The 27081-nt window shown below is 41.6% G+C and overlaps 1 protein-coding gene across 7 annotated transcripts in view; it reads left to right on the forward strand.

Moving 5' to 3' along the window:
- The window catches only part of KANK4 (KN motif and ankyrin repeat domains 4), a 114993-nt gene that overhangs the window by 21804 nt on the left and 66108 nt on the right, over nucleotides 1-27081 (forward strand). The window contains exon 1 of one of the 7 annotated variants that reach the window (XM_075615955.1): nucleotides 12331-12492. The exons of 4 other annotated variants lie outside the window; for them this stretch is intronic. Coding sequence is in view for 1 of the 3 variants with exons in the window: in XM_075615945.1 (XP_075472060.1) it covers nucleotides 14674-14724 (51 nt within the window). In the remaining 2 variants the exon portion in view is untranslated. Of the gene's footprint in view, nucleotides 1-12330; nucleotides 12493-13354; nucleotides 13398-14577; nucleotides 14725-27081 lie in introns of those variants that run through there. 2 more of the 7 variants (XM_075615956.1, XM_075615945.1) reach the window with 2 other exon arrangements.

Consider the following 27081-nt stretch of genomic DNA (forward strand, 5'->3'; position numbering starts at 1 on the left):
GGCGTTCTAAGCCACACTTCTTTGTGTTTTGTCACTGAAATTGTGTTTTGATTTTTAATTAAAAACATCACCATCACAAATACAATTTGTGTGACAAAAGACAAAGAAGTTTCACTTAAAATGCGAGTGCTTGGCACACACACCCTTTATTGAGACCACTCTAGAACATTCTATTGTTAGTCCAAATCGATATCGTAACCTGTGTGGTGCAGCTTAGTTTGCCTCCAACACATGCTTTATTGGAGGACCTCCGATGAGTGATGTGGAAATCAATGTTTCATTACGGTCCTGTAAATATTTTATATTGAAATTTGTAAGTAAGAATTGTGCCTTGTGCAAACACAAGTTGTTTGTACAATGGTTGGCAAGCTGCACAGTGTGCCTGATTTTTGTTATGTAAAAGAAAATATAAAGTCAGACAAAGAAGTCTTTTGTGAAAGTACAAAGTGCATCACTTGAGATTTGTAAAGCAAGCTGGAACAAGATATAGAAAAAGTGTAAAAGAATTGGTGAATGACGTTTGTTCTTCTTCCTTCCTCCATTGGATCACCAAATTCTGCCTCTAGTTTACCCATTTCTTTAGGCTCGTCATTTTCGATGCCAGTGGGTATTCCCCCTATTCACAGCTATGTGGTGGAAAATGCAGCACATTGCTGCAAGATGTGCTCCACCAGACCTGAAAGGCCGGGGTCCCCAACGCGGTGTCCAGCAGGCAGCATGGTGCTCGCCAACCCTTTTATGGGTGCCCGAGACCGCAGTGCCGCTGATAGCTGCGGCGTGCTTGAGCCCTCCCCCCAAGATAATTGGGAAAAGTGTGTTGTGTGTGCGTGCGCATTAGTTGGTACCCGCCACTCTCTCCTGAACGCTCAAGTGTGCCCTTGGGTACAAAAATGTTGGGAACCCCTGGTGTATGAGAACCTGCAGGGACTTTTCAGAAGGCCAAAGGTGCGCTCTCTGACAGGTCTGAGGGATGCACTGGCCTGGTTGTAGTGTATCTATGGGTGTGACTGGACTGGGTAAAAGGTGTTAAGAGCCAAAGCCTTAGGAAGTAGGCACTATAACTTATACAAAACTGGGGAAACGGAAGCTTAATTGTAGGGCAAATAGTAGAAATGAGTAGTAATCTGCAATCAATATAGAGGAGCATTTTGTGCTTGGTTTGGCAAAATCAAAAATAGGATGTATTGCACTCACAAATATGATCATGTTTAGCATGTTTTAATGGTAAATTGAGTTTATCCACTTTCTCCAAAATACTTCTCCCTTCAGAGACACAAACCCCCATTTAGCGCCTGCACAATGTGTGTGTGCAACAGCACCTATCTTTCCAACAGAAATGTAGACAGTGATCCATTGGGTCTATATATGCTACTCAATATTGTGCTATTGTTACTTAACCCCTTCAGTGCATTAATGATGTACGGTGTACGTCAATTAAAGTGCCACTCTAAGGTCTCTCTATGACATAGAAAAAATATGATTGATATCAGCGCTGCTCCTTGGGATGACAGACTCACCAGGTAGGTAATAAAATCAATTTATTAAATCTACATAAAACAGATACTAGAACATAACAAAAAAAGACCTCCTCCCACATGTTTCGGGCGAATTCGCCCTCTCTCAAGGAGTATCTCTCTATGACATACACTGTAAGTCATTGTCCCTTGCTCGTTTTCATGGGGCTGTACGTGATTGGGAATGCGTACTACACTGCCAACCCTCCCCCCCCCCTCCTCTCCGTCACATTCGGCCTGACGGCCCGGAACTGATGCAGCATCACGTGATTGCTCCAAAGAGCAGCCACGTGATGCGGAAGTGCCGGTGGGGCGTGGCCACACAGGTGGCAGAACCCTCCAGCCCTGAAAGGGTTAAAGGAAATAATGTAAATTTTATACATCAGATGTTTTCTGGGGGGAAAAGCAGCCTGGTTGGATCTTTCCTCTACCCTTTTAGTGTATAGTGGTTACATAATCATGTGTCTTGTAGTGTAAACATATTATTCTCTCATGTTACTGTTTATGAGTGCATTATACACTTCATGCTCTTTAATTGAAGCATAAAAACAAAACTCAAAAGCAAACTTGTCTAACATCTTGAGTTGCTTATGTGTATTTTTCAGATGTAATCAAAAAGCTATAGTGGCTAATTTCACTGAACCTTGGCAAACTCAGTAATGGAGGGCTGTAAACAGGACAGTCTTTAAAGATATGCCTAACAACTAATTACCTGACCAATAATTATCAATAGGACTGGTCATGTAAGTATCTGTTATCCTGAAAATAATGCTTGTGTGTGGCTCCTAAGGAATGAGTATCAATAAGCTTAACACAGAAAACCAGTGCAAGGAAAGTGGTCAGATGAAAACATACAAGTATCTATAGATACAATTTGTGATTAAAAAACCCTACCTTTTTATTACATTTTATTCTCAGTACAGTGACTATAATATTTCTAGCTTATGATGCGGTGCGGCGCTCCAAAGATACTTACTTGTATTTTTTTTTAGGTTTGAACAAAATGACTGGCATTTTACCCAAATCAAGGTTTTGCTGGCTACTTTGTAATGCACGTGTAACTCCCCTTTGGGATTACTATGGCCTTAAGGGGTTAACTGCGTGGGCTCACACAGAGTAACTCCCCTTTCCCATCTGATGCTGGGTGACTAGGCAGAATCATAGCCCAGACCATTTCTGCCCAGTGATACTGATGTTATTGCAGGATAGATAGATGGATGGATAGATAGAGGGCTTGACAAATTACCCAAAAAGCTACTCGCCCAACCAAAAAACTACTCGCCACCCAGCCCCGCCCCCACTTTAAAAAAAAATGGAATAAATTCCTAATAAGAACTAATAACAACATTCGTTTTTGACATAACAGTTTATTTATTGTATTACATTTACACATTTATACTTTACTACAATTACTCTTTGTTACAGTTACGTGTGTGTGTGTGTGTGTGTTTGTGTGTGTCAGATGACCTCACTAATCTAGAAGAAAAAAAAGCCAGATGTGAATGACTAGTTTCCCGAACCCCTTATCCAGTGTCGGGATGCCCCCGCTTCACAATTTCTAAAGCAGCAATCCCGCCTGGGATCTTACTTGATCCGCAGTCCCTCAATGTCCAGGTACCCCCATTTCCGCGATGTTATATATATTGGAGGGGAGGTGTTCCCTACCTGTCTTCTGGGTTAGGGGCGATTCCGATGTCTCCCGTGTGAAGCTTGAGAGTCAGATCTGGAAGAAAGCAGTATAGGTTATCTCGGGCAGTTAAGGTATATAGGGTAAATAAGATATCCAGCTGTCAGGGTTTGGCTGTCACGCTCCTCCCTTCCCGACCTCTCATTTCTCTCCATCCAGAGAGAGCAGCGGATCTGCGGCCAATGCTGTGCCCGGTGTGATCCCCCCGGTGTTTCTACAGATGACCATTCCTTCTTATTTGAATGCAATTCATACTTTTACTAATTAAGGCTGTGTCCATGGTACCTCAGACCACGCGGATGCGTCTGCACGCTGAGCGAACAGACTGCTTAAGGCAGTGTTTGCGTACATGTGGCATGCGGGCGGGTGCACGCGGAAGCGGGAGGGGGCGCGCGATGCGCGAGATATCAATTAAAACTGATTTCTCGTGCGACAGGGCGGTCACGTGAGCGGTTCACTAAATGAGGGCGAACAAGCTCCGTGACATCACTAGGAACACCCCCAGGAACGCCGCCCACGGCCTGAGTATTATGGCCAGGGAAAGCACCCGCTTTCCCTCAGCCTCCGCGCGTCTGGCACGGGCTGCGGCACCATGTCCGCAGCCTAACTTTGCAAATAAACTTTCAATAGTTTTCATTTTTGAGTATACCCGTCAAAATTATCTACAAGTGTGAAGTGTACCTACAAGTTCATATTCTGTGTGTCATAGAATATTCAGTGCACTTCCCATGTAGCTTTGATGTAAATATTGCATCCTAGAATCTTTAATGCACGCACATTTTAAGTGAAACTTCTTTGTCGTTTGCCACTGTTTTGTCACCAAAATTGTATTTGTGATAGGGATGTTTTTAATTAAAAATCAAAACACAATTTAAGTGACAAAACGCAAAGAAGTTTCACTTAGAACGCGCGTGTGCGGCACACACCCCTGTGTATTTGCACTTCTATATTTATACTAACTGGGAATTCCTCATGTTTGTTTGTGAGTCTCTGTGTGTGAGTGTGACAGTATGTGTGTGTGAGTGACTGTGTGTGAGTGACTGTGTGTGTGTGTGTGTGTGTGTGTGTGAGTGACTGACTGACTGGGTGGGTGACTGACTGGGTGGTTGGGTGACTGACTGACTGGGTGGTTGGGTGACTGACTTGGGGGACTTGACTGACTGGGTGGGTGGGTCACTTGACTGGGTGGGTTACTTGACTGGGTGGGTGGGTGACTTGACTGACTGGGTGGGTGACTTGACTGACATGGTGGGTGGGTGACTGACTGGTGGGTGACTGTGTTCATTGGGAAGGGGCCATTCTTTGGGAAGGGAGGGGGTCCACCTGTAGAGCAGAGAGTCCTGTATGGCCCAGTCGGCTGATCATGATGTTGCAGTCTATTTCTGGAATCCTGCACATGCGCGTCGCCGTGCGGGTCTGGTTCCCATCATATGTGGCGTGGGACCTTCACGCTCCAAGCCTCTCATCCTGCGGGGCTGCGGGGGCCGTGGAAAGTTGTCTGGCCTCCCACTTCGGATCTGCAGAGTGGCAGCGGGACAATGCTTCCCATTCAACTGCATCCTGTGGAGTGAGGCAGACGGAGCTCTGGAATGCGCACTCCGTGTGGCATGGTCAGGGAGTCCCTCTGCATCTACTCGTGCTGCGCACGCACAACTGAATAGGACTGCCCGCTTGCCCTTAGCTGCCTCCTTGCGCTACACAGTACCGCATCTGCTCCAAGGCTGCCTCCTCATCTCCTTGACACGGCGTGGCCATTTTCAATGCAGTTGGAGGAGAATGCAGGTAGTGTAAGGCTGACAGGAGGAAAATGCTGGTAGACGCTGCACCACGCCATCACAGCACCCCGCCGAAACACCTCGCCAGTGGGTAAAATGAACTCGCCCCAGGTGAGCGGGAGGGTGCATTTGTCGAGGCCTGTATATATATATATATATATATATATATAGTATATAGAACAAATGGAACAGTTTCCGCAAATAGATAAACCAATATTGAATGTGTAACAAATAAACAGTGTCTCGATGGATGATATCCGAGACAGCAACAGAGAGATAATAAAGAAAGGCCACAATAGTGAAGTACTAAAAGGTAAAATATATGCGAAACTAGAAAATTGGCTACTTACAATGTAGCAGGTAAAACGGACAGTGTGGATGTATGCCACCGCACAAGCAATCGAAAGGCAGATCGGCGTCTCCCTCTCAGCTCTGAAGCGTCTGTCTGCGGGGCTGTTGCTCCAGTAATAGGATCCTGCGATAGGTGCTCCAAATCCCTTCTTGTGACGTCAGGAGATGGTATGGGAATCAGTCCGTGATCGTACTATTTAGGTTCCACCGTTCTATTCTCCTTCTCTTTAGTCAACGATATGGGGGCAGTAGTAACAAATAGATGCACTGACAGGTTTAAGCACAATCTATTAGCCCTACGCGTTTCGTTCCTAGCGTTGGAACTTTAGCAGGGGTAATGAAGCATTGTATGTGGGCATAACATATATACACACGTGCATCGCCATTGGTTGACTGAACTCAGGACACCTGTAAATCATAGATAGTCCTGATGATCAATCAACCATATGTAGCCCAACACAATAAAGAGAAATATAAAAATACAAAAACACAAGTATATAAACATTATTATACACATAACCATAAAAGTATTACAATTTAATATAATAGAAATATATAAACATAAACAAAGATAAAATAATCTCTGATATGTGCACATAAAAAATAATAACAAATAGTGAAAAGGACAGTAACCCATAGTAAGGATATACAAATGGAAAACCGCTAAGTCATTTTACAGCTCAAACACGAAAAATGTTATCATATGGGGAATGTATGTAATATGATAATTATAAAAAGAGCCCAATATAACTAGTATAAGTATTGGCACCAAATTAGAGGAATATATAAGTCACATTAATCAATTACAAAGGCACCCAGATCTATTTCAATGTTAAATCCATGAGGAATAAGGGTTTTCATCGTGTGTATCCACCTAGTTTCTAATCTAGAAATATCATTGATAGTGTCACCTCCTCTCCAATTTGGGGAAAGTTTTTCTATTCCTACACAGATTATCCCCATAGGATTTTGATTGTGACGTTCTTTGAAGTGTTTTGAAAGATTATGCTGTAGCAATCCCTTTTGTATGTTCGTGATATACTCAGCAAATTTTAATTTTCTCGTTCTACCTATATATTGTTTGTTACAGGGACATTGGATTAAATAAACTACATTAATTGAATCACAGTTTATAAAGTTATTAATGGTATATTGAATCTTAGTTTTAGTTGAAGAGAAACTCTTGACCTGTTTAGGTTCATGCACATTTAGTTTACACATTTTGCATCTCAAACATTTGTGGAAGCCTTTGGCATCCAGAAATGTGTGAGTTCATGATACACTCCTAGTGTTTTTCAAACAAATAGGGGCCACTTTTTTATTAAGACTGTCTGCCTTGGTGAAAATAATTTCAGGATTTGAAGGTAAATGAGTTTGCAAAATCGGATCTTTTAAGACCAGATGCCAGTGCTTGTTGATCACCTTTCGGATCTTTGGAGCCAAGACATTATATTGAGTTATGAATGGAACACATAGGGTCCATCACACAATTTGGAATCAGAATCCTTTTTATTTTAAAAGGTTAGTAATTCTTGTCTATCAAATTTTTTTGCCTTAACATAGGCTTCTTTGAGAATTGGATCCTTATAATGTTTGTCCTTAAATTTCTTAATTGTGGCCTCAGCCTGTTCTTCAAACACATTTATATTGCTACAATTACGTCTAATCCCACGTAACTCACCGTAAGGTATATTTTTCAACCATTTAGGAAAATGGTTGCTATCGGCTTCAATATAATTAGAACAACTGACTGGTTTATGATAGGTTTTATTACATATACCTTTGTTCTCAATATATATCAATAGGTCCAGGAATTCTAAATGTGATTTACTAAATTTGTGTGTACATTTTTAATTGAAATCATTATTATTAAAATAATCAATAAATAATAATAAAGTGCTGTGATCACCTTCCCAAACAAAAAACGCATCAACTATATAACATTTCCAGAGCACCAGGTTTACACCGAACTCATGCTGGGACCAGATGGATAGATCCTCCCACATTCCCATAAGGAGATTTGCATAGCTTGGCACAAAACTGGAGCCCATGGCTGTGCCCTTAATTTGCAAGTAAATCTGTTAATCAAACAAAAAAAAATTGTGAGTGTGAACATAATAGTGATAATTAAAAAATATATCTGTGCTCCTGTAAAAGTACCCTCTTCCTCCCCAAAATATTTTGCTGCTCTACACTTTTGTGTTCTATAACTGTGCCGCAGCACCCCACCGAAACACCTCTCCGCTGAAATACCTTGCCAGTGGATAAAATGCACTCGCCCCAGGCGAGCGGGCAAGTGCATTTGTCGAGGCCCGTATATATATATATATATATATATATATATATATATATATCTAACATAAAAAAGAGAAGAGAGGCGCGTGCCACATACCGTAAATCTGTGCAAAATGTATTGTCAAAAATAGGATTATATAATAGAACACTCACAAGTGTAGCTAGGATTAAAGCATTTAGAGTCAGTCAATCTCATATGAGATGGTACTCATCTGAAACATCTCATGCCACAGTCAGGAATCATCACTTCGGAACTCCAGAGGCAGTGTAGAAACAAATGTTCCTGATATTTGAACCTCCAGGATACCAGAGAGGCAATGGGATGGATTGCAACAAATAGTACTTAGTTATATCCAGTTTAACCACAACCACAATTGGAACAGGCTAGTGTCTCGATATCGAACTGAGGGGAAGGGGGGAGAGGAAGGGGAACCCTCGCTACTGCTAGCTGGAAATGACTGGGTGGAGGTGCTACTATCAGGGGAATACTAGGATATGGAAAAAACAAAAGAAAAAGAGCCCCAAGGAGAGCACTCATCCACTATGTATATATAGCCTGGTGTACCTAAAATCTATGTGTTGTTGGGGGGGATGGGTGAACAATAAAATATGTATAAATTTATTTGAGTCGTGACTCAGAACAATAAAATAATGGGGGAACGCTGTGGGTCAAGTATAGTACTCTTAAGAGCCAGTATACAGCGAATTAAAATAGGACAAATGAACCAAAGTAATAGTCACTGAACTGTCCAACCTACTGAGGTAATGCTAGGGCAAAAGGTCCCATAGATACCACCGCAATATATGCTAGGTGATATTTATGTAGCCCCAAATAGGGATATGGACAAATAGGTGCCAAGGTTAAGTATATACAGTGGACACCTGCATAGCCCTATATCACCTGAATCAGTGCGTGTCAGTAGTTATCAAAGCAGTACACACGTAGTGCCTGTTAACGTGATGATCCAGAGCATAAGGTAACGTGTGTGAATGGTAGTTTGCTGCCTGGATTCGCACTGATTGCATATGCAGTAGCCTAGAGTCCTGATAACACCCCTACAGTCTGTGATAGGAGGTGTTGGGTAAACCCTCAGCAGGGGTATGAGCGGATGCTTTCACAGGTGGATGATCACAGTGAGCATCTTCGTAGCCCTATGTCACACAATGCAATAAGTCATAGTAATATCAGTGATTCCTATAACAGTACACAGGTAATGTCTGTTTACATGTTGAGATCAGGGATAGGGACCCTAGAGTATCATGTATATATCAGACAGTGTAACGAGCTAAATCAGTACCTGCTATAACAGTACACAAGTAGTGCCTGTTTACATGAAACATGTGAACATGTATGCCCCAAACAGTGTGGAAAAATGGGGTTAACAGCTGCTGAACAGTGCATGGGTAATGCCCGTTTGTATAAAGCATATGGTCATATATACATCCAGACAGTGTAGGAACAGAATCAGTGGTTGCTATAACAGTGCACAAGCAGTGCCTGTTTACATGAAACGTGTGTAAGTCACGGGGTTCATTTGTCCATCATGTACAGGCATACCTCTTGAAATATGGCTGGGCGCCTTCAGCAGCATGCCTGGTGCTCACATATATCAGCCTGGTATTTAAAAAACTCAATAAACGTTGCTGCAATAGCAGAGCCCCATATCTAAGGCTACTGGGGATAGGAAGCGCTCCGACCGCAAGCGCATGTCCCGCCCCTCTGACGTAATGACGTCATCAATCGCCGACGTACGTTTCGCTTGTACTGCTTTGTCAAGGCTGCTATATCCAGTTTAACCACAACCACAATTGGAACAGGCTAGTGTCTCGATACACAAGCCGCTTGTGGGAACGTGATGACGTAATACGTCTCAGCATACGGGTCATCAGGGTAATAAGGTGTTGGACTTGCCATACACCTTATAAAGCCTATATGGGCTCTTGGAATCAACAGTTAATGATTGTCTATATTGCGCAATATATATATATATATATATATATATATATATATATACAGTGTTCGACAAACCTATACATTTGCACGCCCCGGGCGAGTGGATTTAACATCATGGCGAGCTCCTATTGGCTCCTATTGGCCCAAGCAGCACACGTGTGGTACTAGGTGGCGAGTAGATTTTTGTGTTCGGCGAGTAGATTTTTGTGTTCGGCGAGTAAATTTTTTGGTGATTTGTCGACCACTATATATATATATATATATATATGTGTGTATGTATGTGTGTATGTGTGTATATAGAGAGAGAAAGAGAGAAGGGAGAGGCTTTTAGCAGGTCAGCTCCCTGGACGAGTTGAAGAGGAGGGATCTCACTGTGAATAGTCTTTATAGGTTTATACTGTAGATACGTCTAAGATGGGCTAAGGATTCCCTTTATTGTTTTCTAGTTAGGGACAGTGCCCTGGTTAGATAGCGTTCACAGGAATGACTCCACACTACTCTAAAGGTTCATAGAGAAGCAGTCTATGCCCAGAGAGGGCTCCACAGGCTTTAGCCCCGAAACATAGTTGGACCAGCCCCATTGGATGGTCCATAGCTGACTCTCACCCAAAAAGGCCACATGATGGCATTCAGTACCCGAGACGGCGATGCAAGCACAAACAAAGAGAGTAGTACAAGGCCCGACAGGGGCCTAAAGGAGATGGAGCACTATCGACGCTATAGAACAGAGGAACAGAGGGATCCTTTAGGTAACAGGAGGTAGTCAGGCCTCAGCACCTTCCTAGCGGGTCGACAGGGAAGAGGATACAGACAGCACATGCAGAGAGCAGGAATGATACTATTCACAAAGTGAAGTACACTGTGTAATTGAGACTTTATTCATGGTGATTAATAAAGAGGCTGTTTGTATGAATAAAGTTTCTATCGCCCATCATTGCATTAACAATGCACAGTCTGCACGGATCCAACACCCTGACATGGAAATCAACTCTGAGCACGCCAAGATAAGAGACATCTGATGTAAACTCCCCTGGAGCCGGGCAGGGAGGGTTACACATGGAATATGAATGCTAAAGTGTTTTGTTTTCCTGTGTCTTGCTCAAATACATTTAAAAAAAGGCTTTCAATCATTTTACTATAGAAACTGAAGACCATTCTTTAGTCAACTATATTTGCTCTCAGCCAGATAAAAATGTGGAATAATAATGGTTTCATATTTTGTATTTGAAATGTGATATCTGTATTAAGAATAAGCCTGAACAAATGTCAGCGTGTTCTTGTTCTATTTCCCCCCCAGTGTAAGGCATTGCAGACCCAACCACCAGAAGGGATGTTTCATTTTGTATACTAATTCAGAACAACTGGTGTCTGCCTTAACATATCCGATTTTTCCATACTCTGTATGTATATTCTGCTAGAAGGGCTGAAAGGGCCTGGATGGAGTGATATATAATACACGCTGCACAATTGAGCAGTATAAAATGTTCCAGATTTCACAATACGACTCAGTCTACAGACTACTCTTGTTGGTGAATAATATGACACTTTAGGGCCTGAATAAATTCTTGGGTTGCAAAGAATAAATACATATTTAGACAAGCAGAAGTCCATGGTCAACTTATGTTCAAATAATGAATCCTGCCAGGGTGTTTTTTTATACGTAGAGAACAGCTGGATTTCTCCCAACACACAGGAGTTCTTCAACAAATCCTGGTTACAGAATTACAATATTACAATACAGGTAGGTACTTTTTAAGTAGGCACAAGTGCAAGCTGGAGTTTCTGACCCACTACTTTGTAGATCACCGGGGGTCTTAGAGCCACAACTTGGTTCTTTTAATGATGATTTGAAAAGACAAACATTAAATTAATTACAATATTACCGAAATAGTTTAGGCAAAAATGTATTTAGCTAATTGATTGTACAAAAACATCTCTTGCTAGTACATATGATGGTTCATCTACATATTTGTTTCTCCGAAGTGATTAGGAACAGTAGAATACTCAGCACATATCCATCCAAACTTCTGTTCATTGTTAAAGAGGCAAGCCAAGCCAGTAACTTTTTTATGCAAAGTTTTTTGTTTTGTTCCCCCCCCCCCCCCATTGTATTGAAGCAGAGGGTCTCCAGACCTGAACACCTGTTCATTTCAGCCCCGGGGCCCCCTGCTTCTGAACTTACTTACCTCCGTAGTAGGTGCCAGTAGTTGCACTGCTCGGCTACCAGGGATCACATAATAGATGCTTTTCAAAACCAAGGTGGGCCAATAGGAAGCTGTGACATCATCGGTGCGGCTTCCTATTGGCCCACATCACACGTGAACTTTAAAAAGCAAAGTGGGCCAATAGGAAGCTGTGACATCATCAGTGCGGCTTCCTATTGGCCCACATCACACGTGAGCTTTAAAAAGCAAAGGGATACCGGCACCCCCATCGGAGGTAAGTATCTCTGGAAGCAGGGGGTCTCCAAAGCTGAAATTAACGAGGTTTAGCTCTGGAGACCCTCTGCTTCAATCCTCTGGGGGGGGGGGGGGGGGAGGGAAATCGATGGCTTTGATTGCTCCTTTAAATTGTTGGGGCGTGATTGTGGTAACCTTTCTTGTGCACACATGATGTCTATCGAAGTGGAACAACAAAGGAAATGTGTGCTTTGTTTCATTGTCATTTCACATACCATAAACCACAGAGCAGCTTTGATTTGGTGTAACAGTTCCGCTCTTTGAAAAAGAGAAGTGTGAAAAGTCTGTAATAGATACTTGTTCGTACTAATTTGTGCACATCAGCTTTATAGGCTCAGCAACACCATGAACTACTGTAGATACTAATGAGAAAATAATCAATCCCAATCAGCAATATGGATTAGTGGAAACAGCTGGAGACAGCAGAAAATACACGGAATTCATCATTCACAAACCCGTGAGTCTATTAGACCTGAAGATACAACTATACTAATACATTTTTAACTGCTGTGTTGCTAGAGGAGCCTGTATATATATCAAAGGAGGGAGAGGGCATTAGGGGGTGTATGATAACTTTTATTGGAGCAACAAGTAGTTGATATATTACAAGCTTTGGAACCTCTCAGGGTCAGGTATACCTGATGAAGGACCCTGAGAGGTTCGAAAGCTTGTTACATATCAACTACTTGTTGCTCCAATAAAAGGTATCATACCCCCTACTCCCTCTCCCTCCTATGTTACTACATGGAAGAAAGGACAAACACGGGGACCCACCCTTCGTGACCTGTAAATATATCAGTAATAGATACTCCAAGAATTTACAACCTAGTATTAGTACTACAAAAATAGGTGTTAATGTAAGAATAACACAAATTGGGGCTTTAGAAAAAGACAGAGAACATGTTTCACATTTTCCTTGTGGTTCTCTAATGCAGGTTTCTAATGGTGTTTATTTGAAGCATATAGAAATACGCCTGTACCAGTTTCATTGGGTGTAATTGTCAGGCGGAAGCTGGCTGGTAATGTTGAGGCCATCTTCTCGCTTTGCTGAAAATGCACCAAAGTCAGCAGAGCAAAAGGTCATTTCTATAGGAAAACTATTTTCAAAGCCTCTAAGTGGAACTTAATATTATTTCAATCTTTAAAAATGCCATGCGTGTTATTGTTATTTCTTAGTAACCTTGGTCAGAGTCGTTTTTATTTTTAGGCGGCATTTCCCCTTTTCCCTTTACTAGTTGACGGTACATCTGTGATCATGTGCCCATAACCAGATCACGTACATTATTTTCAGATCCTCTTAGGACGGCTTCAGTCATAGAAAAGAGATATATCGTACAAGGGTCCTTGTTCCAGCCAGTTTCGGTAAGTAGAGGCTTGTTTTTTTCTTACCGAAACCGACTCCAGCAACGACTCCGTTAGATGGCGAACGTTCCCATTCTGTGCCTGCATACAGTACCTGCTTGGAGCCTTTGTACTCAGGAGTAACAGGGGCGTACCACTGGCAGGGAGAGAGAGTGGCTCAGTGAGTAGACACTGACTGGCACTGAGAGTTTGAAGCAGGGGAACCTGGTTCAATTCCCGATTCCCGGTGTCGGCTCCTTGTGACCTTGGGCAAGTTACTTTATCTCCCTGTGCCTCAGGCACCAAAAACATAGATTGTAAGCTCCACGGGGCAGGGACCTGTGCCTGCAAAATCTCTCTGTAAAGTGCTACGTAAAACTAGCATCGCTATACAAGAACATATTATTATTATTATTTGTTCTGTGTGAATGGGCCAGAAGACGAGGTTTATTCCACGAAACGTTGCCCCCCTTATTTAGTTATTTTTATTGCTCCTACACCTTCTGTTTCCCATTTTTTCTGTGGAATCCCCATACTCTCTGTACTTATTCTTTGTTCACTCAGCACCCCCTATTTGTTCATCCCCATTGAGGATAGGTATACGTTGTTATACTGTTTATATTTTTGTTCACTCATGTTGATCGCCAGCTTTATGTGTGTCTTTGCACTAGCTGTGCTGCAGACATTGATCTGATTTATATAGTAAATATACTTTCTTACTAACTTTTGTAGCTTTGAGATTTTTCATACATATCCCCCTGCATGAGTGCTGGGAACTTCCTCTCTTTGTTGTCAAGAACTTTTAAACTTCCATTTTACGGAGAATTTCACATACAAAGACATGTACCTCTTTCTAGGGGAATATGGGGTACAGATATTTAAGTAATAGGGTAAAAACAAAAAGTGAGGTTGCTGAGATGGTTATATGCTTTGCAAGAATATTCTTAGTCTGGTGCTGCTGAGAGAAGTCATTGCAATAACCAAGCCAAGATTTTATTTAATCTTCTTTCTTGTTCAGATCAAAGAAAGCAAACTGAAGATTAATATTTTATAAGGTTGAGGGGGAGTAACAATTAACTATTTTAAGATGCTTGTTGTATCTGTTCCAAGCGGTTTTCTAAATAAACCAGTGAGATGGGGGGGGGTTAAGGAAGGGGGCTGCAGGCAGCAGAAAAAAAGCAAGTTTTGCAGAAAGCAAATCTCTCATACTCCTTAAGAAAGTCAGTGTCAGCATCTGGCTGATCAAGTAAGAATGTAGGACCATCCCACTCACAGGCACTCTCAGGCACAGAGCTACATGTACATACTGCAAACCTACAAGAGCCAGGCAGCCACACACACTTTCAAGGTAAGGAAACCACATTCATTTCCAAACTCTTGTTAACCTCTCCAGTGCCAGAGCACAAGGCTTGCAGAGCTGGTTAGGAAGTGGTTAAGATAATGTACTAGTTTATTGTCTGAAACTGGAGCCTCTAGGGCAGGCAATGTTCCCTGCTGCATGATCCCTTTCCCCATCATTCTATACAGTGTGTGTGTGTGTGTGTGTGTGTGTGTGTGTGTGTGTGTGTGTGTGTGTGTGTGTGTGTGTGTGTGTGTGTGTGTGTGTGTGTGTGTGTGTGTGTGTGTGTGTGTGTGTGTGTGTGTGTGTGTGTGTGTGTGTGTGTGTGTGTGTGTGTGTGTGTGTGTGTGTGTGTGTGTGTGTGTGTGTGTGTTTTTTTCCCCCCCCTGTATTCCTTTCCCACTCACTGAAAACAATGACACGGAGCTGGAAAATGAAGAGAAAAAGCAATATGAGCACAGGCAGAGGGATTTCGTCTGCTTTCATCAGCCAAGAAATAGAGCTCACCCATGGAATCGTTTTTGCTTTATAACAGGGGAGAGTTTGGTGGGGTTTTTAGTGGCTTGATGAGACTGACTGGCTGAAACAACCCTTTAAAGGCCCCCTAATAGGAACCATCTGATTGTAATGGGGTCCTTAACAATGTTTTCCCAATTGGAGGAAGAAACAGGCAAATTCACTATAAATATTTTGCTATATATATATATCCATTTGCATATATATATCATTGCTATTTTTATATACCAATGATTAAGTACATTAGGTAGGTGTGTTTATATATATTATATATACACACACACACCTACCTAATGTACTTAATCATTGGTATATAAAAATAGGAGTAATGTGCTTGAATACAGAGAGCACATTTAATTCCTTCAGTGCCAGAGGGGTTTGCAACAGTACATCTGGCACTAAAGAGGTTAAAATATGAAAAACAGTATTTAATATCCAGTAATGGAAAGTTATGCCCTAAGAACATGAGAGGAGAGAGGTGCCATTTACTCATTCTTCTTAACAAAGAGAAAACTTTTGGATGGCAATGTGGACTGTAGGAGTGGTTTAGGGGGGTAACTTTATATAATCCAAAACGGGTGCGTCCCCCCCCCCCCCCCCCTTGACTTGGGTGGCCAAGTGGCCGCTTCTGCGTGTACTGTATACTGTGGAATTATTACACTGGCTTTGAAGCGTGCCACCCTGGTTGGGATCCTAGTGTCTGCTCCTCTTGTGACGTTAGAGAGGTTACTCTCTGTGCATAATAAGGCATCAAATTTAGTTTTTCGTTGGGGGGAGAGAGGAGGGGGGGCTATGGACTCCACGTGGCGAACAATTCTATGTAGAGCGCTGCGTACATTATCATTTATGTACCTCAGAGCCACATCTCAGCGTGACCACTGCTTTAACCCCTTGTAATATCAACCCTCATAGCACATTGCAAACATTTTTGGATTGCAACAATTCTGTGATTGCAGACTTAAGCTGTTTCAATGTTTTACCATCAAGCGACTGAATAAAAATACAGCACCTTCTGTTATAATGAGAGGGATTGTAGTTCCTTTTTTGGGGGGGATGAGGAGAGCAGACGATGTGCTTCAAACATGGACAGCTTGTCTGCTCGCTCATTATACCCCCCGCCCTTCCCCGTTTCCTTTCTTCAGTGACTTGGAAGGGAACAGGAGAGTAAAAATAGAAACCTTCTAACGTTTTTATTATTTGGATGTTGGATCTTATCTGATGGTAACAAAAACCGAGCAGAGACCAAAGGATACAGAAGAGAGTGGGCGGGTCACGTACACTCAAGAAATATAACAATACAGTGATGTGTGTGTGTTTAGATGACTTAATAGCATTGTTAGATACTATTCTTTTTTCTCATGGCAGGATATTTCAGTTAGGAGTTTATAGATAGGGAACCTCTTGAGAGCATCATTATCGTACCTCTTAGCCACAAGACACGTGCATTTTCTGGGTCACATTTAAGATGGCTTCAATCTATCCATCATTACAAAAAGAAACCACACCGTTTAGAATCGCATGTCCAGTTTCTGAATGGTTTGTTAGTGAGCATGAAACAATACATTGTCTCAAACAGAAGAAACAGATGTTAGGGTATAAGACTGACACTCATTTTGGCTGAGCTTGCCTGGAAGGAATGTGAAAAAAGGTGGATGAGAGGCAAGCTAGTCAGGAGAAGAATACATACATAATTAAAATAAATGTATGATATAAACAATGTTAGTGTCCGTATGTACATACATATAGATATATACTGCAATATACTATATATAGCAGATGTATATGACGTATATATGTATATATATATAGTTCACTGTGTGTGTGTGAGTGTGTACCCCTTATGTGTGTTTCTATATACACCCCTTCTATATATTAACCCCTTTTATTTTTATGAACTTGTTTATTTTTTTAAATTAAGATTAAAAACTATAAATATATTTCTGAAGTATTAATTAGTGGAATAGCTTTTTTTTTTAGTTAATGAATATTTATGAGTATACTTTATAAATATCAATTAAATTCCTCTGTGTTCTTTAATTAATATATTTATTTCTTTTTATATCTATATTCCCACTAAATAATTCAGAACCAAAACCAAAGAAATGTTGGCAGAACCAGAGCCACATACAAAACCCCCAAAATGTTTACAGGCAAAACTACAATCAAAAGCACAGATATGTGAACTCTCCGTGATTTTATATGAGTCTGATTTGGAGTCAGTCTCACTGATTTCTAGCTTCAGTGATCTCATAGACTTCAATACATGTAGTGTCTCATTGGGAATTACATTTGTTTGGTCCAGTACCCCAAAATCTCACGGATTATGGTACTAAAAGTTTGACATATCTGAAACCAGCCAACTACTCCTTTGAAAATGACTGGATTAGTTCTGTGTTGATGTAGATACTACTTCTGTCCAGTGCTTATTTTTTTTGTAAAAAAAATAGATTCGGTACCCAGGGAAAAAGCGGGGCCTTTTACCTTCTCTTGCTCCGCATGGCGTTGCGTTGTCATTGCAATGCGGCACCGTGTGATTGTCATGGCAACGTGTTGCCATGTGACGCCGTGGTGTCATTTGACGCCGCGTTGTCATGGCAACGGTGCATCACAATGAGAAGGTGACCCTGACTTTACACCTGCTGTACAGACCAAAGTTTCTGAATGTCTCTCTGGAACATCATCCTGGATGGCCATCAACCAACTGAAGCTTAACATGGCAAAAACAGAGCTCCTCATACTTCCTCCCAAACCTGGCCCTACTACCTCCTTCCACATTAGTGTTGGAAGTACCATCATTCACCCAGTAACCCAAGCACGCTGCCTAGGGGTCACACTCGACTCCTCTCTCACATTCTCCTCCCACATTCAAAACGTAACTAAAACCTGTCACTTTTTCCACCGCAATATTACAAAGATACGCCCTTTCCTCTGTTACTCGACTGTTAAAACTCTGACTCAGGCCCTCATTCTCTCTCGTCTCGATTACTGTAACCTCCTGCTGTCCGGCCTCCCTGCCTCTCACCTGTCTCAATGAGAGCAAAAAATATGCAAATAAATGCACAAAGCAACGCACTGCCCAGGGACACTGGTGTATAAAGATAGAAAAAATATATTTGTTGTCTATCACACACGACAAACAAGGAGGTGTGAACCCTCCTAGAATGTCATGTGTGATAGACAATAAATATATTTTTTCTATTTTTATACACCTGTGTCCCTGGGCAGTGCGTTGCTTTGTGCATCTATTTGAATATTTTTTGCTCTCGTTGGAACTGGATCAGCGGCTGGACACGCCCCCAAAAATCCAGTGGGCTCTAGGAGTGGGTAAGACTTTTTGAAAGCCTTATCTTCAATTTATGGATCGTCATCATTACTACAATATTTGGTGAGTTGTGGACTTTATTATACAGTTATCTCCAATGAGGTGCAGCGAAGTGAGTACAACATAATTTTTTCTGTTGCCTTCAGGAGATTTATGTCTCAGTGATTTGATTCAGTCACCTAGTAGTATACCCACTCCATAGTTGAGCCACATCTGTATCTATTATTCATGAATACAAGATTATATTCCAGGACTGTTGGAGCACCCATTACCCTTCTATATTGAATTGCTCTCACCTGTCTCCCCTACAATCTATCCTAAACGCTGCTGCCAGACTCACTCTACTCTTTCCCAAATCTGTCTCAGCGTCTCCCCTGCTGAAATCACTCTCCTGGCTTCCTATCAAATCCCACACTCAATTCTCCTCACTTTTAAACCTTTACTCTCTTCTGCTCCTACTTACATCTCAGCCCTAATTTCTCGCTATGCACCATCCCGACTCTTGCGTTCTGCTCAAGGATGTCTTCTCTCTACAACCCTTTGTATCTAAAGCCCTCTCCCGCCTTAAACCTTTCTCACTGACTGCCCCACACCTCTGGAATGCCCTTCCCCTGAATACCCGACTAGCACCCTCTCTATCCACCTTTAAGGCCCACCTTAAGACACACTTGCTTAAAGAAGCATATGAGTAGCACCGCGGCTAATACTATACACGTTACATAAAGCTTGGCCCCCTGCAGACGCACTTACCTGAACGCCCTCCTACTGTCTCTGTACGTTCTCCCCACCAATTAGATTGTAAGCTCCTCGGAGCAGGGACTCCTCTTTCGAAATGTTACTTTTATGACTGAAGCACTTATTCCCATGATCTGTTATTTGTATTATTTGTTATTTATATGATTGTCCCGTGTATTACTTCTGTGAAGCGCTATGTACATTAATGGCCCTATATCAATAAAGACATACAGGCATACCCCACATTAACGTACGCAATGGGACCGGAGCATGTATGTAAAGCGAAAATGTACTTAAAGTGAAGCACTACCTTTTCCCCACTTATCGATGGATGTACTGTACTGCAATCGTCATATACGTGTATAACTGATGTGAATAACTTATTTGTAACAGGCTCTATAGTCTCCCCGCTTGCGCACAGCTTTGGTACAGTTAGGGAGCCGGTATTGCTGTTCAGGACGTGCTGACTGGCGCATGCGTGAGCTGCCGTTTGCCTATTGGGCGATATGTACTTACTCGCGAGTGTACTTAAAGTGAGTGTCCTTAAACCGGGGTATGCCTGTACAAATAAAAGAGGAGGAGCAGGAAGTGAAGGTAAGAGGTATTCAGAAGAAAAGGTGCTGGTTCGCCATACCGGCACGTACCGTCACAAAAAAGCCCTGCTTCTGTCTGAGTTAACACTTCCCTCCTGATGGCACTGTCATACCGATGTCCCTCTTTTTGCCTGGTGATCAGGGTCCAGCTGTACAGCAGTGACTGTACAAACACAAGCTGAACTATCGGTTACTGACTGAGCTATAAACAAACAGTGGATTCGGTTTTGCATTATAAAACAGAGATAAATGGTTAAAAAAATAGATACATGATAAGATGGAAATCCTTTGTAACTGTGATTTTTTTCAGCTTTTTAGTTTTCAAGAGGGAATATACCTTAAATCAGACCAGTAGATAAAATCACTTACTGTATGCGACAGACCAATTTTCAATTCCAGTTTCAGACATACACGGTCATTACTTGAAGTGTGCTATCTCATCATACAATATAGTCCATGTCATCGAAAGGCAGATATTAAGTGGTAAAAGCTACTGTGCATTACTTAGTAGCCCTTTAACCCACCCAGTGCCATAGGAAACTACAAAGCATTGTATGCAGTAGGTCAGTGTTTTTCAACTGGTGTTCCTTGGAAACCTTTGGTTTCCCCAGATATCCGTAAGAGCTCCCTGCAAATTTCAGGTCACTGGTAAATTGTACCAAATACAAAAGAATTTACAATGCATGTGATCTCAGACGTGCTATTAGAGAGGGTTGGGGTTCCTTACAATGCATCTGATCTCAGACGCACTATTAGAGAGGGTCGGGGTTCTGTACAATGCATCTGATCTCAGACGTGCTGTTAGAGAGGGTTGGGGTTCCACAGAATTTCACAATATAACTATAGGGAAACCGCCGGTATAGGTGTTAAAAGCTGCAAAGAAGAAATCCACAATTATGACTTTAAAGATTGCAGCACCAAACAGTTTCTTACTGTAGTCCGATTTGTAAGCATATCTCACTCAACCTTAGCGTTGTTATTATATTAATGCCTAAGTAGAGTTGAATAAGATAAATGACTTTCCGTAAAAAAATTAAAAAAAAGATCAAACCCCGGTCTTTCTAACTTAATCCTGGAGTTTATCAGAAAAGAACACCATGTAATCCATATCATAGACTTCATCATTCACAAAGGGAAGAAATGTTTCATGACATGCGATTTCATTTTCTTGTAAAGTACACGCATTCAGTTTCACAATTCTAGTGATTGAGCAATGCTGAGTATCAGCAAACAGCCTGAATGTTCCAGTGATTGGGAATAATGATTAGTGAGTCTAGCATTGAATTGAGAGACTTCCTGGCTACAGCATAGGTTAAAGTCAAATATATATTTATACAAAAATGTATATATACATATGTATAGTAGGGTGGTGCACAGCAGGAACTATATATATATATATATATATATATATATATATATATATATATATATATATATATATATATATATATATATATATATATATATAATGTTACAAAGAAGCAAGACCACTGCTCTAATTCCACCCAATATCCTATAATGAATGTGAACTGATGTCAATGGGTAAAAGTAATTTTAATTAGAACTATTTAAAATAAGTACTTGAATATAAATGGGAACACAAGATGGGACATGTCCTAGGTTGTGTTCCCACTTATTTTCATGCACTTCTTTTAAATAGTTCTAATTAAAATGACTTTGACCCATTGACATCACTTCACATTCATTATAGGCTACTGGGTGCAATTAGAACAGTGATCTTGCTTTTTTGTTTTCTATTAGTTGGTCTAGCGACAGATTCTTCTTATCAGAGAGAGACCTGCTATGAAAAGATGAGGCCTAACGTTACATTTCTGCCACCTATACAATGATTATAGTGTAGTTCCACAAAGCTCTGTTTAGTCACTTAATGTGGCGTTAACCTATCTGTAGCATCCCATCTGTATCATCAAAGGGCAATAACACAACATTAAGTCATGTTTTCTCGAGGAAAGAGCATATCGTTCATTGTAACGGAAGTTAGTGATAATGACATGCAAAGGCATAGCCTATCCACTAAAGTCCAATAATGTTAACGCAGGAGCGTTACTATTCTATAGCCAGCTCCTCCCCGGCTGTCCAATAGTAACGCTCCTGCTCCGGTCACATGTTCCCCGACTCCCACCGGCATCAGCTGTGATGTGTTCTGCTGCTCCTGCGCCGGCTCAACAAGGACATCCTCTGCTGCCACCGCCTTCACCAGGATGTCTACCTCTGTTCCCACGATGTCACTGTGATCCTCCTCACCCTCCGCAGCGATCTTCCTTACCCTTCGCCGCCGGCTGCAGGTAAGAGGGAGCAGAACGGAAATTACCCAGCGCTGGTTCTTACCCGCCACCGGTCCCAGCCTGCCGGGTCCGGGTAATTTCTCGGTACCGAAAAAAGTGCCGGGTAATTACCCAGTACTCGGTACATCACTAGTATATAGCATAGGAGGAAGGTTATGGAAGATAGGTTCCTGGTGGACAAGAGGAGAGGATCCTCAGGGAGTGTAGATAGGAATTATTTTCATGAAGTAATAGAAGAGATCAGACCCCCCTTGTTTGTTATGTTACAGATAGAGACAGTGCCCTTATAGTAAGGATCCCAATTAGATGGCCAACGAAAAAAAAGCAAGTACCAGAGATGGAGAGACAGACACGACACAATGGGCCATATACAGAAGGCTTCCGGGTGTCAGTGGATCAGTTGTACAGGCGGATCCACATATGTATTTTCCTTAATCAGTAGGGAAGTGGCAGTTCCCTATCAGGAATGGAGTATAGTCGGTACCTGCACAGAACCGGCCAGGTTCCCAGTAAGGGCCCTTAGTAGACGGCATACAACGGATGTTACTCCCAAAGGGGCCCGGTCAAATACAAGTAATGCAACCAAATAAATGCACCTGCCTTTTAGTGTTGAATGGGCACTTAGGGCAGCACCATGTCATGAGTAACCACGAGTATATAAACTAACGTACAATGTTGTCATATGTGTGTGAGGTGTCCTTGTGCCTGGGGACCCGAACAGGATTGAGTTGTACTACAAAAGTTCCTGGCACCTATCATTTTCACCCTTGGTACCCGATCACCCAGCCGCCTGAATCCAGGTAAACTATGCTGAGTAGCCAAATACTACACACCAATGTAATCTCCCTAGGAGCCCAGCAGTGAGGGTCACATAAATACATTATACAGGTGAGTCTCCTACACATATCTTAATGTGTGTTTACAACTCAGTACTCAAGATGGTATATATTTTCACATTCAAACAGGACACCTGAACATGGATGTATCAAAATGCCCCTTAACTGAGCATGAACAGTTCTGAGAATGGGCAGCTACAGTTAAAACAGCCCTGACCTCTTCTCTAATTGGGTTCAGAGGGGTTCTCATTTCGCAAAACAAAATATCCAGATACAAAGGTTCCTCTGATCCTGCAAAAACATTAGTAAAGCTGCCAAAATACAGGCAGTCCTTGGTTATCCAACGGAATCCGTTCTGGAAGTAGCGTTGGATAGTGAAACCGTTGTAAAGTGAGTCCCATGTTAATCAGTGGCGGTAAGCGTCGGATAACGCATCCAGGCGTTGGATAACGCATTCTGGTGTCGAAAAACAGCCCATAGGGTTGCATTGTAAAGCGTTGGATATGCCATTCATTGTAAAGTGAAACGTTGGATAGCGAGGACTACCTGTAGGTCTGTTCGACCCTGGTGGACCATATATGCCAGTTCATTCCACCTATTACTCGGCATTGGGAAAAGGAGAAGGAAACACATGTTAATTCTGGGAGGCACTTTGAGGTGGCATATCACACTCAATAAGTTAACCATTTGCTGCCAGAGAGGCCTGCCCACATTGATTTGCAATACGATACAGGCTCTCCTAGCAGCAAAAGGGGTTTTGAAAACAAGGGACCACCCTAGTTGTTCTTTAACTGTATGTAATAATAAATGGAAGCAAATAAAGGAGAGGATGTGTGCTAAAAATATTCTGAACTTATTACCAAAATCGGAAAGAATGAACATTTTCTATAGGAACATATGCTGGGAAACAACCCACAGTGTTTTGCAAAGCTTGATTTAATCTATTTCCTGTTAACATTGTCAAGAACAGTATTTCCACTGAGATCTGAGAAGAGACAAGTTTCTGTAAAATATTGAGTTACATGGGATGTTCAGGCTAGCTGAGGGGTGGGCAACTCCAGTCCTCAAGCACTACCAACAGGTCAGGTTTTCAGGGTGAAAACCTGACCTGTTGGTGGTCCTTGAGGACTTGAGTTGCCCACCCCTGGGTTAGCCAATAAGGATTTTATCCTTATACATCAATGCCTATTCTTTGTGTCGTAATTGAGCACAAGATACTGTGTGTCGTCAGTTTGCACTTCAAATCAGAATGATTACAGTAGATGTTATAGTTACTTTGTTTTGGGGTATTGAAGCCATTGTGTAAACATAGTTCTTATTATGAACATATATTTACAAGGTGTCGACATAGTCTGTGGAGCACAGGGAATTGTAGTTGACAGGCAAAAACTTCCGTTAGTCAAACAGTCGGCATGTTTATGGCGCTAGTGAGGAAAGGAGAGATACTTACACACAGTATGTGGGTGTATGGTGCGAGCAGAATACCGAAATGTGAGAGCGAACACAGGGGTGCAGAGAGAACTCTAAAAAGACTGCGCTGAAAAGCATTGTTTCATTGAATGAAGAATCTTAAACCAGCAAAATGTGAAAAATGCTATATGTTGGTTTTTTAAAAATAAATCAGGTCTGTAATATTAGATAATACAGTCTGCATTTTTTTAAACTCCTAATGCCATTTTAATCATTTTTTTAATGTACTGATCATCATTTGGTTGCTACAGCAACCATTTAGAAATTCATATCCACTTCCCCTTTTGAGACAGGCTCTGACACGCACCTTTTTGAGGTCTGCCCTTTGGCAACAAAGTATCACAAACAGATCTGTTGCTGTGTTCCAAATGGCAGACTGTCTATTATTCTGTAAGCTGTGACAATAACGTGTTAAACGTAGTAATACAATGTTATATATCAGCTGCAGCATTTCAAAGACTGCAGCACAAAGTTAGAAGGCGGCCATTTCGTTAGGCAATCAATCAAGATTTTTACAGATTTAGAACAGGAGCAGCAAACGATTTCCAGTTTAGGTAAGAATGTAAAATAATATATTGTCACATGCATTACATATAATACTACTACTACTGATAATAATAATAATAATAAAAAAGGGGGGAATGTAGTATTGCTGCTTTAAACAAGCTATTCAGATGCTGTAATCTTAATCAAACTTTTCCTGTGAATAGTGGTGCTAAAATTTTATCAAATTGACATATTTGGGCTAATATTCTTTTCAATCTCAACCAATTACATTTGTGAGTTTTTCAGAAGAAAATTATGGGATTCCTTAGTGGAAATGTTTTCAGAAGATAACGCAAACATTTTCTGTATTATTCTCTATATACAGACACATCGGCTACTAGCCCTGGGGATGTTATATCATGCCAAGGCATAGTGAATTAAAGTTACTTTACAATGATCACACAGAAAAGATATGATGCACAAAATGTGTTTTGAATCCCTTTACTCCCTGAAGGTACTTTAGGGTTGTGCAATACATTAGAAGTCTTAAAGGCAGTGGGAGGGTGTCTTTCATGCAGAAATACAAGTATCCTTGAGCTAGCCATTAAGTTTATAAAGTGTCATGTTTTTGTGATAGAAGAATTGTATTTTAATATTGTATTCTCACTTCCATTGATATCAGATATCCCTCTTACAAACACTGTATATAATATTTTGTTTCTGTATGTCTGCCATACCTGATGAAGGACAATGAGAGGTTCAAAAGCTTGTAACATACCAACTACTTTTTGGTCCAATAAAAGGTACCTTACCCCAGCGGTGCGCAAAGTGGGGGGCGCGACCCCCAGGGGGGGCGGGAGATTGTGCTGGGGGGGCGCGGGCAGTTGCAGAGGCCCCGCGCTCTTCCCCCAGGCATTTAAATTAAATGCCGGGGGATCGCGTGAGGCCCCTGCAACTATTTACTTACCGGGATTCCGCCGGCTGTGTTGCGTCGCCATGGCAACGCGGCGTCAATGGACGCCGCGGCACCATGTGACCTGACGTCACACGCCCAAGCAGCGTCATCTGCTGCGAAAGAAGGTAGGCAGGGGGGCGCGAGAGCCGGGGGCAGAGTGACAGGGGGGCGCAGCACAAAAAGTTTGCGCTCCCCTGCCTTACCCCCTACTCCCTCTCTCCCTCCTTTGTTACAACACTTACAAGACAACTTGAGCCATGTTGCTGAATACATTGTGTTGCTTTTACAGGTGTAAATACCAGTAATCACAAGTGCAGTGTCACAGGAAGGTCAGGATCCATCTTTCACTTTTGAGGCCAGGAGTAAATATGCAATGTACATATACCAATACAGAACAAACCCACTGCTACCACAGAGTGATAATAGATTTCTGATCCGTCTCAGAAGTATGTGTACATTCCTAGAGAAACTGTTCTAGGAATGAAGTTTATTCAGTACAGGCTGCTACATATTAGAACACAGATTTAGGGAAAGAGAATACAATGCAGTTACATTGGAGGCTGCTTAAAAGAAAGCTGGAAATGTAGATCGGGAAACTCTTTTGGCCAATACTTAGAAAAAGAAAGACTTTAAAGGCAATTTCATCCATTTTTATCATTCCGTTCAGTAAAAAGGCTTTGCAGATCATGAGAATACTCACACGACATTGGAATATTCTCATAGAAGATTTCCTATCAGACAAAGCACCAGCGGTATTTATGAGAAAACCAAATTTGAAATTACAATTCGCTCCCAATCAAAGGCAGTGATAAAACAACATGGCGCAAACTGGTTGGGTATTAAACTCAAAGGTTCTTTGGATTGATTCGGTTGCAAGGCCTGTAGATTTAGCAATGCAAGATTGATGTTTTTATGTCTAATAGAACAGGGATAACTTTCAGAATACCATATTTTATTATTGCAAAATGGACCACGTGGTGTATCTCCGGGTATTCTGTCTCCTGTCTGTTCCAGGATACAAAGGATTGCAGGAAGTAACAGAGCACAACTGAGGGCATCCAAGCTTAAGAAAGAAGTCATGAGAGGGAAAGTGCGTTTTCCATAGAAAAATATTTAATTATTGGTCATGGGACAAAAAGTAGCAATG

The sequence above is a fragment of the Ascaphus truei genome, chromosome 10 (assembly GCF_040206685.1).
Source record: "Ascaphus truei isolate aAscTru1 chromosome 10, aAscTru1.hap1, whole genome shotgun sequence".
In the NCBI taxonomy this organism is placed as follows: domain Eukaryota; kingdom Metazoa; phylum Chordata; class Amphibia; order Anura; family Ascaphidae; genus Ascaphus; species Ascaphus truei.